This window comes from Coregonus clupeaformis, chromosome 21 (assembly GCF_020615455.1).
Source record: "Coregonus clupeaformis isolate EN_2021a chromosome 21, ASM2061545v1, whole genome shotgun sequence".
Classification (NCBI taxonomy): Eukaryota; Metazoa; Chordata; class Actinopteri; order Salmoniformes; family Salmonidae; genus Coregonus; species Coregonus clupeaformis.
In genome coordinates, this window is record NC_059212.1 from 41,471,732 (window position 1) to 41,489,710 (window position 17,979).

Here is a 17,979-nt window from a genome sequence, read left to right on the forward strand (position 1 = left end):
CACAGTATTCTCTCCTCCTCCGCTGTTCTCTGATCAGGTTTATATAACAGAGTTTTCCAACTTGTCAGGGCATTCTGACTTGAGTAACAATCTCTGTAATAGGGGCTCTCAGAAGGCCTCGTTTCAAAGGGGGTTTGGTGAGGCTGCCTGTCTCTCCTCTGACAGACCTCAGCGTCTGCTTCCTGGCTGCCTGGCCGTCTCATCAGATACAGCTTGATCCACCGCCAACGTGCTAATTTAGCTAAGAATAGGGTGAAGAGATGTTCAATCTGAGGACTTTATTAATGGGAAATCTGGTGCCACCATCTCTTTCTCACTTTACGCCACGCGGTGGGGTGCCATTAACGATTCAGCACAGAGAGGCCTTGAGGAATTGAAAGCGACAGAGCAGAAAAAGAATGGAGAACTCCAAGCGAATAAGAAAGGGGAGAGAGCGGGGGTCGGAGGGGCCAGGGAGGGAGGGAGGGGCCAGGGAGGGAGGGAGGGAGGGCACAATGCACAGAAAGGTGGATGGTGAGATGGGAAGATTAAGAAGATAGTCTGATGGAATACTGAACATATTTCCATGGAGAAATAAATGGAGGGATGAGAGGGGGCGAGAGAGGAGAGGTGTTAAAGAAAAGGAGAACCGACTGGAATTGGGTTAAGACTTGGGAAGGAGTGGGCAAAGAAGTATAGACTTAGGGATGGAGGGAGGGATGCAGGGTGTGTGTAATAAAGGCATGGATGGAGTATGCTAATTAGTAGTTTGAATTATGAATGAGATTAATTACTTCTGCAGACGGGACTTTGAATATATGCAGTCTTTCACTCCCGCCAACCACTAAATGATAATCTCCTGCTCTGGATAAACTGGATTCTTTCACCTTTTTCTCCTGTTTCCCCCTATGTCTCCTCAACTCCCTACTCCTAAATCAATTTAAGCTATGACACATTGACAGTAAAATCCATTTGAAAATAGCTACCTTAAGTAATGAAATGTCACCATCACAATGTCTTAAAAATAAATGCTAGGAAGTAACGTCTAGACATGACAGAGTAATGTGATGTTTGAATGATCAAATGATGATTGGTCCTCTGTATTGGTGTTTGTGCTTTATTTGTTGTGATTATTATTTTGTATTTCTTTCTGGCTGACAGCAAAATAAATCTTATTTTCCTTCCAGGTTCTGGCAACATGGCGACTCTATCTATTTGCTGTCAAAGTCCCCTCCAAGGTATTTCACCATTTGACTTTTAATAGACTAATAGTGTTGTAATTGATTATAATGAGGATGATGATGATGATGATGAGAATGATGATGCTTGTGAGGAAGATTATCATAATTTGTCAGTAAAGAGAAGACTTGGTCATGATCACCATAATAACTATCAATCGGATTTCAGATGGAGGTTACTTTCAACTTCCTGGAGATTCGGGCAATGAACACTTATCCAGAGCATCAGGTGAGAAACTATTGTATTCCCTCAACCAAACATTTCACTTTTCCCATAAATATTTGTTTAAAAATTCTTCAAGGGAATCAGTCACATTTATATTCCCAAGAATGTTTGTTAATCAGGATAAATCAGTTTCAGCTATGCTGATTTTTGTCAACTGACAACCAACTTCTGAAATGATCATTTCCTTTACTCTGCTTGAGTGTCTGATCTCTGAAGTCTCATCTCAATGATGTCAACCCTCCCTTTCAGGTTGTAATAGACACAGACAAGTCGACCCACTCCTTGAGACTGCAGTCACAAGACCACCTTGATCAAATGATGAACCATGTCAACTATGCCCTCTCAAGAATATTCAACAACTCAATGTATGCGTAAGTCTCCCTTGTTTTATTCATATTACTCATAGCAAGGGCCAAGAGTTTTTCTAGACCATGCGACCTGAAAAGAAGAAACTCTAGGTCCTACTTATAACTTACTATCCCCTACTGCTACCAACTTTGCTATGTTGTCTGGAAGAAGAGAGCATGGCTGCAGCTTAATATCATCAGGATTTCCTGTGTTCAGTCTGTAGAAGTCCTCCGTAAACCAATGGGAATAGCTACGGTATGGAATACAGATGTTAAAGACTACAAACAAAATACAGAATGGAAAAGAGTCTGGAACAATGTCCCAATGTCCTCCGAAATGTTATAATCATCAACTAATACACTACAAATGAATTCAGCGATTTTATTTGACTCCGCGGAAACGCTGCCAATTTAAACTTGCTCCTTTCGCAAATTGTCTGTGCTGCCATGCCCCATCTACCCATTTTATATTATTGTTGAACGATGACTCTTCACTGACTCTCTGCGGCAAAAATTATGTTAGTGACCAGATGGAAGCCTCCACATAAGCTCAGCATAACTCAATGGCTACAAAACTTCCTTGACATTCTTTCACTAAAGCCCATAGCTCGTGTGAACAGCGCCAAGGAAACATTAGATATGTTCAATAAAGCAGTCGAAAAGGTCAAACGTTTATTATGAGTTAATGTAATGTAATCCTGTTTGAATTTATAAATTATATTTTGAATATCTGTATCGAATATCGATGTATGCAGGCTGATTCTATTGATGTGAGCCTTGGTCCCACAAACAATTTTACAAACATAAGATGAGTTACCCATGATGTTTTGTTTTATACATAGATATGTCCACAACATGAGCCCGAGGGAGGAGGGGGGAATAGGAATGAGAAAGGGCGAGGGGAGATGGGACAGACAGGACAAATAATGCTTATTTTATTTTTTCTACAGTTTTTCGTTTCTTTATGTATGTACTTTTTGAATATTATTGCTGGTCTGTGATCTGAACCCCTGAGGAAAAAAACCACAAAGAAAACAACAACAGTTAGTCACAAAAAAATGTGTTCTTGGTATTGACCTCTGAGAGGCTCATCCAAAGTACATTACATTTTAGTCATTTAGCAGATGCTCTTATCCAGAGCGACTTACAGTTAGTGAGTGCATACATTTTTCATACTGGCCCCCCGTGGGAATCGAACCCACAACCCTGGCGTTGCAAGCGCCATGCTCTACCAACTGAGCTACAGGTATATCATCTTCCAAAAGGACTGTTTTCCAGCAGATCAGATAATTCAACAGGATCCAGAGAGACTGAAGTTAAAGGAGCTAGACTAGGTTAAAGTAATGGATTAAAGGTTAGTTATGGTTATTGAGCTAAGGATGATCAGGGTCAGAGATTACGCCACACAGTAGGGTAGTAGGGTTGGATCTACTATACAACTTGATTAAGGACACTGTGTATTTAATGTAGTAGTACAGTCACGCCACAAACATGCATAATAAGTACTATATCCATATTTTCACTGACTGAGTTGTTAATATCTTTATTTCTCTCTCTCTCAGTCCGGCCATCTGTCGGGCAGAGGGGGACGTCTCTGATGGAGTCCAAACGTTTTCACCAAACTCTGAATCATCTGTAGAGACTCAGAGAACCTGTGGTGAGCTGCCTACTCAGTCAGTTAGTCAGTCAGTAGTCACTCTGTTAGTCAATCAGTCACTCAATCTTCTAGATAAAACTCTGTTTAGTCAGTGACACATTTAAATTCACCTGGAGCATAAAATTATTATCTTTAAAAGTAATGAATCTATGACTGTATCTGATCAGTTATCATTTTAATCTCTTTTAATTTAAGTTCTTTCATGCTGTTGTCTTTTATCTCACCTCTATATTTACCCCCCCCCCCCTTGCTCTGTTTCTCTTTCATCTCTGACCCTTTTCTCCTTTTCCTCTCTTCACTATCCCTCTCTCAGGTGGTTTCTCTGAGACATACGCAGCTCTGTGTGACTATAATGGCATCGGCTGTAAGGAGGAAGTGCAGTGGGTAAGAATACCACTCTGTGGGCCTCCCGAGTGGCTCCTAAAGCGCTGCATAGCAGTGTTGCGGCATCACTACAGCCTGGGGTTCGATCCCAGGCTGTGTCACAACCGGCTGTGACCGAGAGTCCCATAGGGCGGCGCACAATTGTCCCAGCGTCATCTGGGTTAGGGGAGGGTTTGGCCGGGGGGGGCTTTACTTGGCTAATCGCGCTCTAGTGACTTGCGGCGGGATGGGCATCTGCAGGCTGACTTCGGTCGTCAGTTGAACTGTGTTTCCTCCAACACATTGGTGCAGCTGGCTTCCGGTTTAAGCGAGTGGGTGTTAAGAAGCGCGGCTTATTGGGTCATGTTTCAGAGGACGCATGACTCGACCTTCGCCTCTCCCGAGCTTGTTGGGGAGTTTCAGCGATGAGACAAGATCGGAATCACAAAATTGTGGAGAAAAAGGGGCTAAAAACTACAACAATAAAAAATTAAATTGTACCACATCACAATACATACACCTGATGTAGTACTCAATGAATTGAGTTATATTATGCTGTTGCTGGTATCATCATATTTGTAACCTGACTCTCTCTCAGGATGTGGACACTATCTATCACTCTCAGGACAACAGGGAGTTCAACCTGCTGGACTTCAGCCACCTGGACAGCAGGTACACCATCTGTTCTGTAACCCTAACCCTGGACAGCATGTACACCACCTGTTCTGTTCTGTAACCATAACCCTGGACAGCAGGTACACCATCTGTTATGTTCTGTAACCCTAACCCTGGACAGCAGGTACACCATCTGTTCTGTTCTGTAACCCTAACCCTGGACAGCAGGTACACCATCTGTTCTGTAACCCTAACCCTGGACAGCAGATAAATCACCTGTTCTGTTCTGACCCTAACCTGCTGGACTTCAGCCACCTGGACAGCGGGTTGACTGTAGTCCTATGAAGTGACTGTCAGGGATACAGTGTAAAGGTTTTCATGGTACTTCACCCGTGTGAGGTGCTCTAGTTCCAGCACGTGCTGTAGGCTGGCCCTCTGACTGTCCGACTCCCCTGTCTCCCTACCAGGAGGCATTTGTGGTGCGTCACTCTGGGTCGTCATTTCACATTCCCCCAATCCCTTCTGATTTCTGCCTTCTACAGTTACAGCCTCTGACAGCATGCTTTTTCTGCCGACTGCTGTGCTCTTCTATTTCATTTAATTTAATTATTCCTGTGGACACCTTTCTCTACCTGCAGGAATAACCCAGCAGGTTCACACTTCACTCCCACAGCGAGCTAAACCTGGTTCCTGTGTGTGTGTGTGTGTGTGTCTCTGGAGTATAGCTGGCACTCTGTCATGCTCTAGTGCTCTACAGGCCCCAAGGGGACCGATAGCGCTCGTAGACAGTTCTCTTCTACACATGGGCTAGAAGAGAAGCTCAACCTTTTAATGGAATTGTTGATTCAGGGAAATCGTGACAGTAATCCAGTGTATGAGGGGGCTGCTGTTGGCTGGTGGGGAACACTGGCAGAGGTTGTGGAATGTACACACACGCACACCACACACACCCTTTGGCCAGCCAGAGTGAAGTCCTCTCCATGATGGCATGTGAAATGAGAACACAGCCCTCAGCCATACACTGGACTGGGCCCTAATGTAATGGAGGACATTCCCCTTTAAGAGCTTGATCTCTCTTAATCTGTTGCACTTTCTCTCTATTGGTCTCTCTGTTCGTTGCTTCCTCTCTCTGCCTCTTTCTCTCTCGCTCTCTGCCTCTTTCCCTCTGTCTCTCTCTTTCCGTCCCCCTGTCTCTCTCCCTCCGTCCCCCTGTCTCTCTCCCTCCGTCCCCCTGTCTCTCTCCCTCCGCCCCCCTGTCTCTCTCCCTCCGCCCCCCTGTCTCTCTCCCTCCGCCCCCTGTCTCTCTCCCCTCCGCCCCCTGTCTCTCTCCCTCCGTCCCCCTGTCTCTCTCCCTCCGTCCCCCTGTCTCTCTCCCTCCGTCCCCCTGTCTCTCTCCCTCCGCCCCCCTGTCTCTCTCCCTCCGCCCCCCTGTCTCTCTCCCTCCGCCCCCCTGTCTCTCTCCCTCCGCCCCCCTGTCTCTCTCCCTCCGCCCCCTGTCTCTCTCCCTCCGCCCCCCTGTCTCTCTCCCTCCGCCCCCCTGTCTCTCTCCCTCCGCCCCCCTGTCTCTCTCCCTCCGCCCCCCTGTCTCTCTCCCTCCGCCCCCCTGTCTCTCTCCCTCCGCCCCCCTGTCTCTCTCCCTCCGCCCCCCTGTCTCTCTCCCTCCGTCCCGCTGTCTCTCTCCCTCCGTCCCTCTGTCTCTCCCTCCTACTGGACACATGGTGTGTTGGGCAGGATAAAACAGTTTTAGGCCATTGGCCAGGATCAAAACATGGCTCTGTGGATCCTCACACTGTAGTAATCCACTGACCTGGCCTCCCTCAGTCAGCCCATCGATCCTCCTCTCTGCCCTCTCTCCTTCCTCGGGCTCTCTCGTTATCACTCTCGCTCTCTCTCACTCTTTCCCTCCCCCCAACAGGGAGAGTGTGCTGCAGAATCATACATAATTTCTCAATCCATCCCTACGGCTCTCTCTGAAGTTGTTTTGCTGGAGAAAAACATTTTGTTTGGCTGTAGGAATGTATTATTAAGTTTTTAATTAGTATTTTGAGTTGATACGGCTCTATTGTTTTTAAATCTAAGCTGAAATTGTGTGTGTGTGTCTATTTCAGGGACCTGGCGGTGATTGTGGCTTCCATGGCGTACAACACTTGGTTCACCAAGCTCTACTGCAAAGACATGCGCATTGTAACTATTCACTTTACATTACTGATTGCATGTGTTATCTAGTTGTCTGTCTGCGTTTAGACAAGGCTACCAGGGTTTAATTATTTCCTAGTTGGTTAGAACAGGAGCTGGTCCTGTTCATGTAACAGTCTCTCTCTGTGTCTCCCCAGGGGTCAGAGGTGGTGGAGCAGGTCCTTCACACCATCAGTAAGTCCAGCAGTCTGGAAGAACTCACTCTGGAGAACGCTGGCCTCAAATCGTGAGTCTCACCCATCCTCCTGATCTGTCATTTCTCTCCCTTTCATCTCCTCTTTTATCAGTCTTATTCTTCTCTTGCCATTCCGACTTCACTCCTGAGTATAGATGTTTTCTCTACCATGACTCAGATATACTCTGATGTAGAATGCATCACAGGAAGCATCAAAACAATATTTAATCCATCTTCTCTCTATATTTACTATTTTAGAGATTTCCCTCAGAAAATGGCGACAGCTCTGTCTGAAAACCCTGCCTCTGTGATCCACTCGCTCAACCTGGCCCACAACCCCCTGGACAACCAAGGTACTGGAGCCTCAGAGGCACTCTGTCACTCACTCACTCTTTTTCAGAATACGTAATGTGTGTGAATGCCAGTCTGGGTGCATCTCTCAGTGTTTGCTGTTTACTCTGCAGATTGTGTGTGTGTGTGTGTGTCCTCCATTGTGAGTCAGGGTCATCTGCGTGCCAAGAACTCTCATTAGTACATCAGAATGTGCCTTTCTGACACATGTCACTCCCACTCACATCACTGTCTGTGTGCCTGTAGACACCATGTACTACATTAGTTTTTTGTCTGTGTAGATTATGCACATATGTGTATGTGTTGATTTTGCTGACCATGTATATGGTGTTGTCAAGGGTGTGTGTTTTCTCTGATCTGTGCATGTCCGTGTGTGTGTGTGTGTTTCTTTCACTCTGACACTTACTCCCATATGTGTTTCTCTCCAGGAGTGTCCAACCTCATCCAGCTGGTGTGTCGCCTCAACAAAGGTCTTCGTCTGCTCAACCTCTCCAAGACGTCCCTCTCCTCTAAGGGTGTGTTCCTCCCTCTGTCCCCTGGGCCACAGTGCCCCCGTGTGGTGGTCACCGCTCCACTGCTCTCGAAACCTCATGACCTCATATAGGGCCTGGGGTTTTCAGGAGAGAAAATAAGACTCTGGGCCCTACTCATGGGATTCATGAGCCATACAGGGTCCTATGGTTTATGTTCTCTTATGTTTATGAAGAGAACATTTATGATCCAAATCTATTTATATATATTTCCTCTCACCTTGATAGTGAATACTGCATTGTTGGGAAAGAGCTTGCAAGTAAACATTTCACTGTACTGTTTTACACCGTGCACGTGACAAATAAACGTTGAAACTAGATAGATTTACAGAAGACTCATCAAAAAGACAGTCATAAAATGTGAACATGAGGTAGCACATTGATGGGTAGAGGATTGCCTCCTCAGTGTGCCACATGCCTGTCTGCTGTGTGCTAATTTCCTCTTTAATCTGGGTGAATTAGGGATGAACATAATCTACTATGTGGTGGTAGTAGTTTGGTAGAGCAGAGTTAGTTCTGCCACTGTATGTTGGTTCCTAACAGTTTGTTATAGCACAGGGCTAAGTTACTAACAGTTTGGTATAGCACAGGGCTGAGTTACTAACAGTCTTTGCTCCATTGCTCTAACTGTAGCCTTTCGTTCCAGGCTTCAAAGCCAACATGAAAGTACAAAGTCTTGTACTGCAAGTCTGCTGTCATCTTCGCCAAACGTTATTAATTAGGATTTATTGAGTTCACTTTCTTACTAAACCTGCTCTTGTTACTATTTTGTTTCTCTTAAGAAGAAACTGTATTTTCTGCAGGGAAGAGATTTAAAAATAGATTTTAATGGGCTGCTCTAATGTAATGGGCCGATAGGCATATTTGTGTTTTGGTTTCAGATGGAGAGTTTTATGTGATTAGTGGTTGGCTCTGATAGTTGTCTGGTTAATAGTGCTGATCTGGTACTCTTTCCCTCCCCTGCTGCAGTTACTGTATTTCTCTATGTCAACAGACTATTTTTTAATTCACTCCTTCCATCTCTCTCAGCTGTGGTGTCTCTCTCCCAAGCCCTCTGCTCCAGTGATGACTACACCAACTCTCTGCTTCACCTGGACCTGAGTAAGAACCCTGGGATTCTGTCTGGGGAGGATGCCACGGTGAGACCCACACATAAACACCACATGTACAGTACACGCATGCAACACACACAAACACACTTTGACTGTCTCTCTGTTTATCACTCTCCAGAACATGTACATGTTCCTAGCCCAGACAAATTGCCTGGTTCATCTGGACCTCTCTGGGACCGACTGCACTGTGGACTCGGTTAGTAGTGTCTCCATTCTGAGTGCTTCATGCTTTGATCATACAGTTAGACTCTTACATACGCTGTCTGATCCATGATCAGGATAGTCTAACTAACACGCATAATGAAGTGGACTTTGTAGTAATTGAAGTGGAAGTGTGGATGTGCTAATTGGGCTATATAACAGTTCTGTGGTTCTACAAACGTATGAGCATGAAATTTCATCTGTATAACTTTGGGAGGAACATTCTGCCCTAAAAACAGGAAGAATATGCCTCTAATGTTGAGCATGAATTTTGTATAGAATATTAGAAAGCTTCTGTTCTGTCATTACTCGTTCCCAACTCACTCACTTGGTTTCATATCTTGTTTTCTCCAGTCTAATCTCCCCTGTCGAGAGTCTGGTGGACTTTGTTAAATTTACATTTTATTTTATTTTATTGTTAATAGATTTGTCAGAACATTTGCATTTTTGCTAACAGATTGTAGTCTTGACTGTTAGCAAAATGATAATGAAACTGCCAAGCTTATTTACATGATTGATATTTGTATGTATTTGTTGTTGTGTAAACACAATGTGATTTACTAATGACAATATATTGGTTTCTCTCCATAACAGTTATTTGGCGCTCTGTTGAGGGGATGTTGTGCTGATCTCTCTTACCTGAATCTCTCCAAGAACTGCTTCTCTCAGAGGTGAGGTGTCTGTCTATCCCCTTGAATGGACCTTAATCCAATTCTATTCACTTAACTTTATTTATCCCTGAGGGGCCACCACCAGTAAGCCTACATGACAGCTTATCATCCCTGAGGAAAGTATCCATGTAGCACAAGACATTCTATCACAGATGGGCATTTACTCCTGTACCTACCACCTAGACCGAATTAGATAGAAATTAGTACAACTGTACAAGTTGCCCCCTCATCTATCTATTCTGTCTCTGGGCCAGTGTTTAACTAGTGTGGATCAGAGCAAGCTGGAGCAGCAGATCATCTCTCATCTGGCCTCCCTCAGGACTGGCAGAGCAGCAACCCCATCTCCGCTCCGCAGATTACTCCATTATGGAAAAGTTTCTGAAAAATGAGACTAATTTTAGAAGGGAATTATTGTTCAAATCCCCAGGCTATCGCGCCAGCATTTTCTCGCTCACCCACTCACCTCCCTCGCTCCAGCTCTCTTTTCTCTACTATTTCTCTCTCTCTCATTCTACTATTAATATAAATCTCTATCTCACCCTCCTCTCCATCCTCTCATGCCTCTCTTTCTCTATTGTATCTCTCTCTTGCTTGTTTTCTCGCTCACTCGCTCTCCCTCCCTCTCTGTGTGTCTGTCCTTCACTAGGTCATGGTAATCAGCTGTATGTGTGGCAGCAGTCACTGGAGCCGTGGTGGTTCTGCCTGAGCTCTGATCGTGCCACATGAAACGGGACATAAATCTTTTTGAGCTGATAAGAGAGAAAGACTCATGAATATGAACAGCCAGCGCTATTCTCGCTCTCTCTCTTTCTCTCTTTCCTCCAGAGCATTGACTGTAACAGTGTTCAGTGTTTACCCTGGCCCTTCTGTGCTGTGTGTATCTGTTGCTCATCTCTGTGTGACTAAAGCCAGCCGAAGTCCCCTGCCTGCAGCCCCGTCTGACAGGATTTATGCTGATGAGCCCATAGGTCGGATAGCACATGTTGGAAACACAGACCTGTTATCATAATGTCATGCTCTGACATGAGCCCCCATAAACCCCTTGTCCACTATCACTTTCTCTCTCTGTTGCTCTTTCTTTCTCTTTCTGCCTCTTCACTTCCGCTCCCCCCTCTGTTTAATTATTTGAATGGTCAGGCTAAAATGGGTGTTAGTTATGCTGTTCTACAATTTAGGAACATACCGTCCCCTGTATTACAATTAAATGCCTGGATGCTTCTGTTATCTGCAATGGCTCAGAGGACTTTTCTCGACATGCTCAGAATTAGTTTATTCTTCATCTGGTGTACAACCACATCTGGGCCGCTGAAGTGTGTGTCTGGGTCCACAAGGAAAATATTTCACGCCTAGTTGTTAGCAGATGGTTTGATACAAAACAATTTTTGTAAGTTAAACTGTTTCGTGTTGTTCACATTCTCTGACATCATAGTAGTTATTTGAAGGCTTGCCGTTTACTGCAGTTGACTGTGAAATAATGGTGACCTAGCCTTAATGTCTATTCTTCTCACTTCTTAATCTCTCTCTCCCCCTCTCTACCTCTCTCCCTGTCTCTTTCTCTTTCAGGAAAGTGAGGGAGACTCTTCCTGTCTTCAGGCAGTTCTTCAGCTCAGCCTTCAGTCTCACACACATCAACCTGTCTTCTATGAAGATTCCTCTAGACACCCTGAGGTGAGATATGGACTCCGCTCTTGCCAACTGCCAAAATGACGGACTCACTCAGGACCAGCTACCTCAGTCTATAATTTATTTACCTACCCTACATGAATTCTTTAACATGTTTGTTGGTAAATCTAAACTTCCTATCCAGTTTAGATTTTTATAAATTTTTTTACCAGGCCCGTGCATTTCACTTTAAGCACTTACTGGTCCTTGGCGAAGTAGTTTTAGTAATCTCTAAGCTCCTTATCTCCAAAATCCTTTCAGACAGCTGCAGAACCACTCAGTGTGTGAATAGAAAAGCCACATGGTTTCATTTTAGGAAAATCTATTGAAAATCAGTCACAGTAATTAAGAAATAAATATATGAAATTAGTTTGCTATGCATTGACCTTTCTTGATCGCTTCTCTCTCCCTCCTTCCATTTTTCAGAGCTCTCTTCCTGGGCCTGTCTTCCAATCCTCACATCACTGATTTACACTTGGACATCAGCGGCTGTGAGGTGAAGTGCCCATCTGCTACAGTGTGAAATTACCTTGCCTTCTTGCCTCTCTGTTTGATTGATTTAGTCTTCTCTCTCCTTTCCTCTCTCTCTCTCTCTCTCTCTCTCTCTCTCTCTCTCTCTCTCTCTCTCTCTCTCTCTCTCTCTCTCTCTCTCTCTCTCTCTCTCTCTCTCTCTCTCTCTCTCTCTCTCTCCTTTCTTCTCTCTCTCTCCTTTTCTCTCTCTCTCCTTTTCTCTCTCTCTCTCTCTCTATTTTCTCTCTCTCCTCTCTCTCTCTTCCCCCCTCTCTCTCTCTCTCTCTCTCCTTCCCCCCTTTCTCTCTCTCCTTCCCCCCTTTCTCTCTCTCTCTCATTTCCCCCCCTTTCTCTCTCTCTCCTTTCCTCTCTCTCTCTCATTTCCTCTCTCTCGCTCTCCTTTTCTCTCTCCTCTCCTTTTTTCTCTCGCTCTCCTTTTCTTTCGCGCTCTCTCTCGCTCTCTCATTTTCTCATTTTTTTCTCTCCTTTTCTTTCTCTCGCGCTCTTGCTCTCTCTCCCCTTTTCTCTCTCCTTTTCTCTCTCCTTTCCCCCCGCTCTCGCGCTCTCCTTTTTCTCTCTCTCCTGTTTTCTCTCTCTCTCTCTCCTTTTCTCTCTCCTTTTTTCTCTCTCTCCTTTTCTCTCTCTCCTTTTCTCTCGCTCTCTCATTTTCTCTCTCTCTCAGCTGAGGTCTGCAGGTGCCGGGGTGCTCCAGGAGCTGTTTCCTAGAGTGGCCTGCATCGGAACTCTCGACATATCAGACAACGGTGAGAGAGTGACCCTTATGCATGCAACAGTCTTATGGGCCTTTTCAGGGCTAACATATGGCAGTTCATATAGATTATTCTGTGTTTTTGTCTTGGATCTCAGGGTTGGATAGTGACCTGCTGGGGGTCATCCCAGCCTTCTCCAGACACCCCTCCCTCAAACACCTGCTGTTGGGCAAGAACTTCAACATCAAGGGCAGGTAGGGACAGTAATCCATCCGCCACAGGCACTCAAACACGCACTGGGAAGATTTTGTCTAACACTGCCAATTCTTTGTCTGCAGGGTACTACATGAAATTCTGCAGAAACTAGTTCAGCTAGTGCAAGAGGAAGAGTGTGTGAGTTTTATAATGCATTTGAACGCACACCCACTGAGACACACAAACTCTCCTTCGCACTCCATACACGTACGATACAGCTATATTTATGTACTCGCATGTTTAACCTTCTCACCCACACTGTCATACCCTAGTATGATGATGGACTAACGCCATTATTTACTGCTGTTGATGCTGATAACTCACAAATGTAACACAAACATACAGCACTCAAAGACACACACATACACGCACACATGAACACACATGAACACATACACACACACACTAGCGATGTGCTGGTCAGCTGTTTGTTCACCCACCCGCAATTGCTAATAACCTATTCGCAACCGCCCGACTATACGTGAAAATCTAAGGCCTGCACCCGACCCTAACCCGCAAATATAAAAAAATGCGTTGTACAGTCAGAGATGGCAGTGTTTTTTTTTTTTACTGTCCTTTTTAGATCAAATTTAATTTGTATTGGTCGCATACACATATTTAGCAGATGTTATCGCAGGTGCAGTGAAATGCTTGTATTTCTAGCTCCATCAGTGCAGTAATACCTAAGAATACAAAACAATACACACACATCCCAAAAATTTAAATAAAGGAATTAAGAAATATCAGGACGAGCAATGTCAGAGTCAGGAATATAAATACACTGAACAAAAATATAAACGCAACATGCAACAATTTCAAAGATTTTACTGACTTATAGTTCATAAAAGGAAATCGGTCAATTGAAATTAATTCATTAAGTCTAATCTATGGATTTCACATGCCTGGCAATACAGATATGCATCTGTTGGTCACAGATACCTAAAAAAAAAAGAAGTAGGACCAACATGGGACCAACACTTTACATATTGCATTTATATTTTTGTTCAGTGCATTCTGAGAGTATTCAGACCCCTTATATTTTCCACATTTATTTTGTTACGTTAGAGCCTTATTCTAAAATTGATTAAATACATTTTTTCCTCATCAATCTACACACAATACCCGATAATGAGAGAACAAAAAAAGCTTTGTAGAAATGTTGGCACATTTATTAAAAATAAAAACATAAATACCTTATTTACATAAGTATTCAGACCATTTGCTATGATACTCGACATTGAGCTCAGGTGCCTCCTGTTTCCATTGATCATCCTTGATGTTTCTACAACTATAAAGCCTCTAAAGGCCACTCCATTGCACGTCTTCATATTTGACATAATTCAGATAATATGTCTAACAGGGTTGGGGTCAAATCCATTTTAATTCAATTAATTGGACATGATTTGGAAAGGCACACACCTGTCTAGATAAGGTCCCACAGTTGACAGTGCATGTCAGAGCAAAAACCAAGCGATGAGGTCGAAGGAAATGTCCGTAGAGCTCCGAGACAGGATTGTGACGAGGCACAGATCTGGGGAAGGGTACCAAAAAATGTCTGCAGTATTGAAGGTCCCCAAGAACACAGTGGCCTCCATCGTTCTTAAATGGAAGAAGTTTGGAACCACCAAGACTCTTCCTAGAGCTGACCACCCGGCCAAACTGAGCAAACAGGGGAGATTCCTTGGTCAGGGACGTGACCAATAACCCGATGGTCACTCTGACAGAGCTCCAGAGTTCCTCTGTGGAGATGGGAGAACCTTCCAGAAGGACAACTATCTCTGCAGCACTCCACCAATAAGGCCTTTATGGTAGAGTGGCCAGACGGAAGCCACTCCTCAGTAGAAGGCACATGACAGCCTGCTTGGAGTTTGCCAAAAGGCACCTAAAGTACTCTGACCATGAGAAACAAGATTCTCTGGTCTGATGAAACCAATATTTAACTCCTTGGCCTGAATGCCAAACGTCACGTCTGGAGGAAACCTGGCACCATCCCTATGGTGAAGCATGGTGGTGGCAGCATCATGCTGTGGGGATGTTTCTCAGTGGCAGGGACTGGGAGACTAGTCAGGATCGAGGCAAAGATAAACGGAGCAAAGTACAGAGATCCTTGATGAAAACCTGCTCCAGAGAGCTCAGGACCTCCGACTGGGGTGAAAGTTCACCTTACAACAGGACAACGACCCTAAGCACACACCCAAGACAACGCAGGAGTGGCTTCGGGACAAGTCTCTGAATGTCCTTGAGTGGCCTGGCCAGAGCCCAGACTTGAACCCGATCGAACATCTCTGGAGAGACCTGAAAAATAGCTTTGCAGCGACGCTCCCCATCCAACCTGACAGAGCTTGAGAGGATCTGCAGAGAAGAATGGGAGAAACTCCCCAAATACAGGTGTGCCAAGCTTGTAGCGTCATACCCAAGAACACTTGAGGCTAAAATCGCTGCCAAAGGTGCTTCAACAAAGTACTGTTTAAAGGGTCTGAATACTTATGTAAATGTTATAATTCATTTTTTATTTTTATTATACATTTGCAAAAATGTCTAAACATCTGTTTTTGCTTTGTCATTATAGAGTATTGTGTGTAGATTAATGAGGGGAAAAAACAGTTTATCAATTTTAGAATAAGTCTGTAACGTAGCAAAATGTGCAAAAAGTCTGAATACTTTCCAAATGCACTGTAAGTATGACCGGTTTTAAGGAAATTAAAAGCTGTTATAACCACCCAACATGTTTTGATTTCTGTTCTGCTTGGATGCATATTTTATGTGGTTGAAATACTATCAGCTTTTATGATGCTGATAAAGACTGCACAGCCACCTTTACAGACGGTCCCTAACCGTGCATTCATTCTCTCAAGATGCTGAAATAAATAAATAAATAATATTTCTCCACTCCTGTTCCCAAGTCAAAATGTGCATTTGGTGTATCATTTTTTTCTGCAAGAAATGCTTAATTCTGCAGGAGTTAATATTATATTAGGCTATGTGAGAGGTTATAGACCTACAGTCAGTGTCCAGATTTCAGCTTGTTACCTGTATAAAAGAAACCTCTCCACAGAAGCAATCAATCAGATTCCAAACTCTCCACCATGGCCAAGACCAAAGAGCTCTCCAAGGATGTCAGGGACAAGATTGTAGACCTACACAAGGCTTGAATGGGCTACAAGACCATCGGCAAGCAGCTTGGGAGAAGGTGACAACAGTTGGTGCGATTATTCGCAAATGGAAGAAACACAAAAGAACTGTAAATCTCCCTCGGCCTGGGGCTCCATGCAAGATCTCACCTCGTGGAGTTACAATGATCATGAGAACGGTGAGGAATCAGCCCAGAACTACACGGGAGGATCTTGTCAATGATCTCAAGGCAGCTGGGACCATAGTCACCAAGAAAACAATTGGTAACACACTACGCTGTGAAGGACTGAAATCTTGCAGCGCCCGCAAGGTCCCCCTATTCAAGAAAGCACATATACAGTGGGGGGAAAAAGTATTTAGTCAGCCACCAATTGTGCAAGTTCTCCCACTTAAAAAGATGAGAGAGGCCTGTAATTTTCATCATAGGTACACGTCAACTATGACAGACAAAATGAGAAAAAAAATCCAGGAAATCACATTGTAGGATTTTGAATGAATTTATTTGCAAATTATGGTCGAAAATAAGTATTTGGTCAATAACAAAAGTTTCTCAATACTTTGTTACATACCCTTTGTTGGCAATGACACAGGTCAAACGTTTTCTGTAAGTCTTCACAAGGTTTTCACACACTGTTGCTGGTATTTTGGCCCATTCCTCCATGCAGATCTCCTCTAGAGCAGTGATGTTTTGGGGCTGTCGCTGGGCAACACAGACTTTCAACTCCCTCCAAAGATGTTCTATGGGGTTGAGATCTGGAGACTGGCTAGGCCACTCCAGGACCTTGAAATGCTTCTTACGAAGCCACTCCTTCGTTGCCCGGGGCGGTGTGTTTGGGATCATTGTCATGCAGAAAGACCCAGCCACGTTTCATCTTCAATGCCCTTGCTGATGGAAGGAGGTTTTCACTCAAAATCTCACGATACATGGCCCCATTCATTCTTTCCTTTACACGGATCAGTCGTCCTGGTCCCTTTGCAGAAAAACAGCCCCAAAGCATGATGTTTCCACCCCCATGCTTCACAGTAGGTATGGTGTTCTTTGGATGCAACTCGGCATTCTTTGTCCTCCCAACACAACGAGTTGAGTTTTTACCAAAAAAATCTATTTTGGTTTCATCTGACCATATGACATTCTCCCAATCCTCTTCTGGATCATCCAAATGCACTCTAGCAAACTTCAGACGGGCCTGGACATGTACTGGCTTAAGCAGGGGGACACGTCTGGCACTGCAGGATTTGAGTCCCTGGCAACGTAGTGTGTTACTGATGGTAGGCTTTGTTACTTTGGTCCCAGCTCTCTGCAGGTCATTCACTAGGTCCCCCCGTGTGGTTCTGGGATTTTTGCTCACCGTTCTTGTGATCATTTTGACCCCACGGGGTGAGATCTTGTGTGGAGCCCCAGATTGAGGAAGAATATCAGTGGTCTTGTATGTCTTCCATTTCCTAATAATTGCTCCCACAGTTGATTTCTTCAAACCAAGCTGCTTACCTATTGCAGATTCAGTCTTCCCAGCCTGGTGCAGGTCTACAATTTTGTTTCTGGTGTCCTTTGACAGCTCTTTGGTCTTGGCCATAGTGGAGTTTGGAGTGTGACTGTTTGAGGTTGTGGACAGGTGTCTTTTATACTGATAACAAGTTCAAACAGGTGCCATTAATACAGGTAACGAGTGGAGGACAGAGGAGCCTCTTAAAGAAGAAGTTACAGGTCTGTGAGAGCCAGAAATCTTGCTTGTTTGTAGGTGACCAAATACTTATTTTCCACCATAATTTGCAAATAAATTCATAAAAAATCCTACAATGTGATTTTCTGGATTTTTTTTCTCAATTTGTCTGTCATAGTTGACGTGTACCTATGATGAAAATTACAGGCCCCTCTCATCTTTTTAAGTGGGAGAACTTGCACAATTGGTGGCTGATTTAAATAATTGTTTTCCCAACTGTACAGGCCCGTCTGAAGTTTGCCAATGAACATCCAAATGATTCAGAGGAGAACTGGGTGAAAGTGTTGTGGTCAGATGAGACCAAAATCGAGCTCTTTGGCATCAACTC

The 17,979-nt window shown here is 44.3% G+C and overlaps 1 protein-coding gene across 6 annotated transcripts in view; it reads left to right on the forward strand.

The window, feature by feature from the left end:
- LOC121535649 (capping protein, Arp2/3 and myosin-I linker protein 3) overlaps nt 1-17,979 on the forward strand; it is a 47,766-nt gene that overhangs the window by 14,292 nt on the left and 15,495 nt on the right. For all 6 annotated transcript variants that reach the window (XM_041842889.2, XM_041842895.2, XM_041842890.2 and 3 more), the window contains exons 3-20: nt 1,167-1,217; nt 1,387-1,446; nt 1,693-1,814; nt 3,353-3,447; nt 3,761-3,831; nt 4,409-4,482; nt 6,534-6,609; nt 6,759-6,847; nt 7,055-7,149; nt 7,576-7,662; nt 8,707-8,816; nt 8,908-8,985; nt 9,585-9,661; nt 11,225-11,329; nt 11,750-11,819; nt 12,516-12,597; nt 12,701-12,797; nt 12,882-12,936. In XM_041842889.2, the coding sequence (XP_041698823.2) occupies nt 1,167-1,217; nt 1,387-1,446; nt 1,693-1,814; nt 3,353-3,447; nt 3,761-3,831; nt 4,409-4,482; nt 6,534-6,609; nt 6,759-6,847; nt 7,055-7,149; nt 7,576-7,662; nt 8,707-8,816; nt 8,908-8,985; nt 9,585-9,661; nt 11,225-11,329; nt 11,750-11,819; nt 12,516-12,597; nt 12,701-12,797; nt 12,882-12,936 (1,494 nt within the window). The remainder of the gene's footprint in view (nt 1-1,166; nt 1,218-1,386; nt 1,447-1,692; nt 1,815-3,352; nt 3,448-3,760; nt 3,832-4,408; nt 4,483-6,533; nt 6,610-6,758; nt 6,848-7,054; nt 7,150-7,575; nt 7,663-8,706; nt 8,817-8,907; nt 8,986-9,584; nt 9,662-11,224; nt 11,330-11,749; nt 11,820-12,515; nt 12,598-12,700; nt 12,798-12,881; nt 12,937-17,979) is intronic.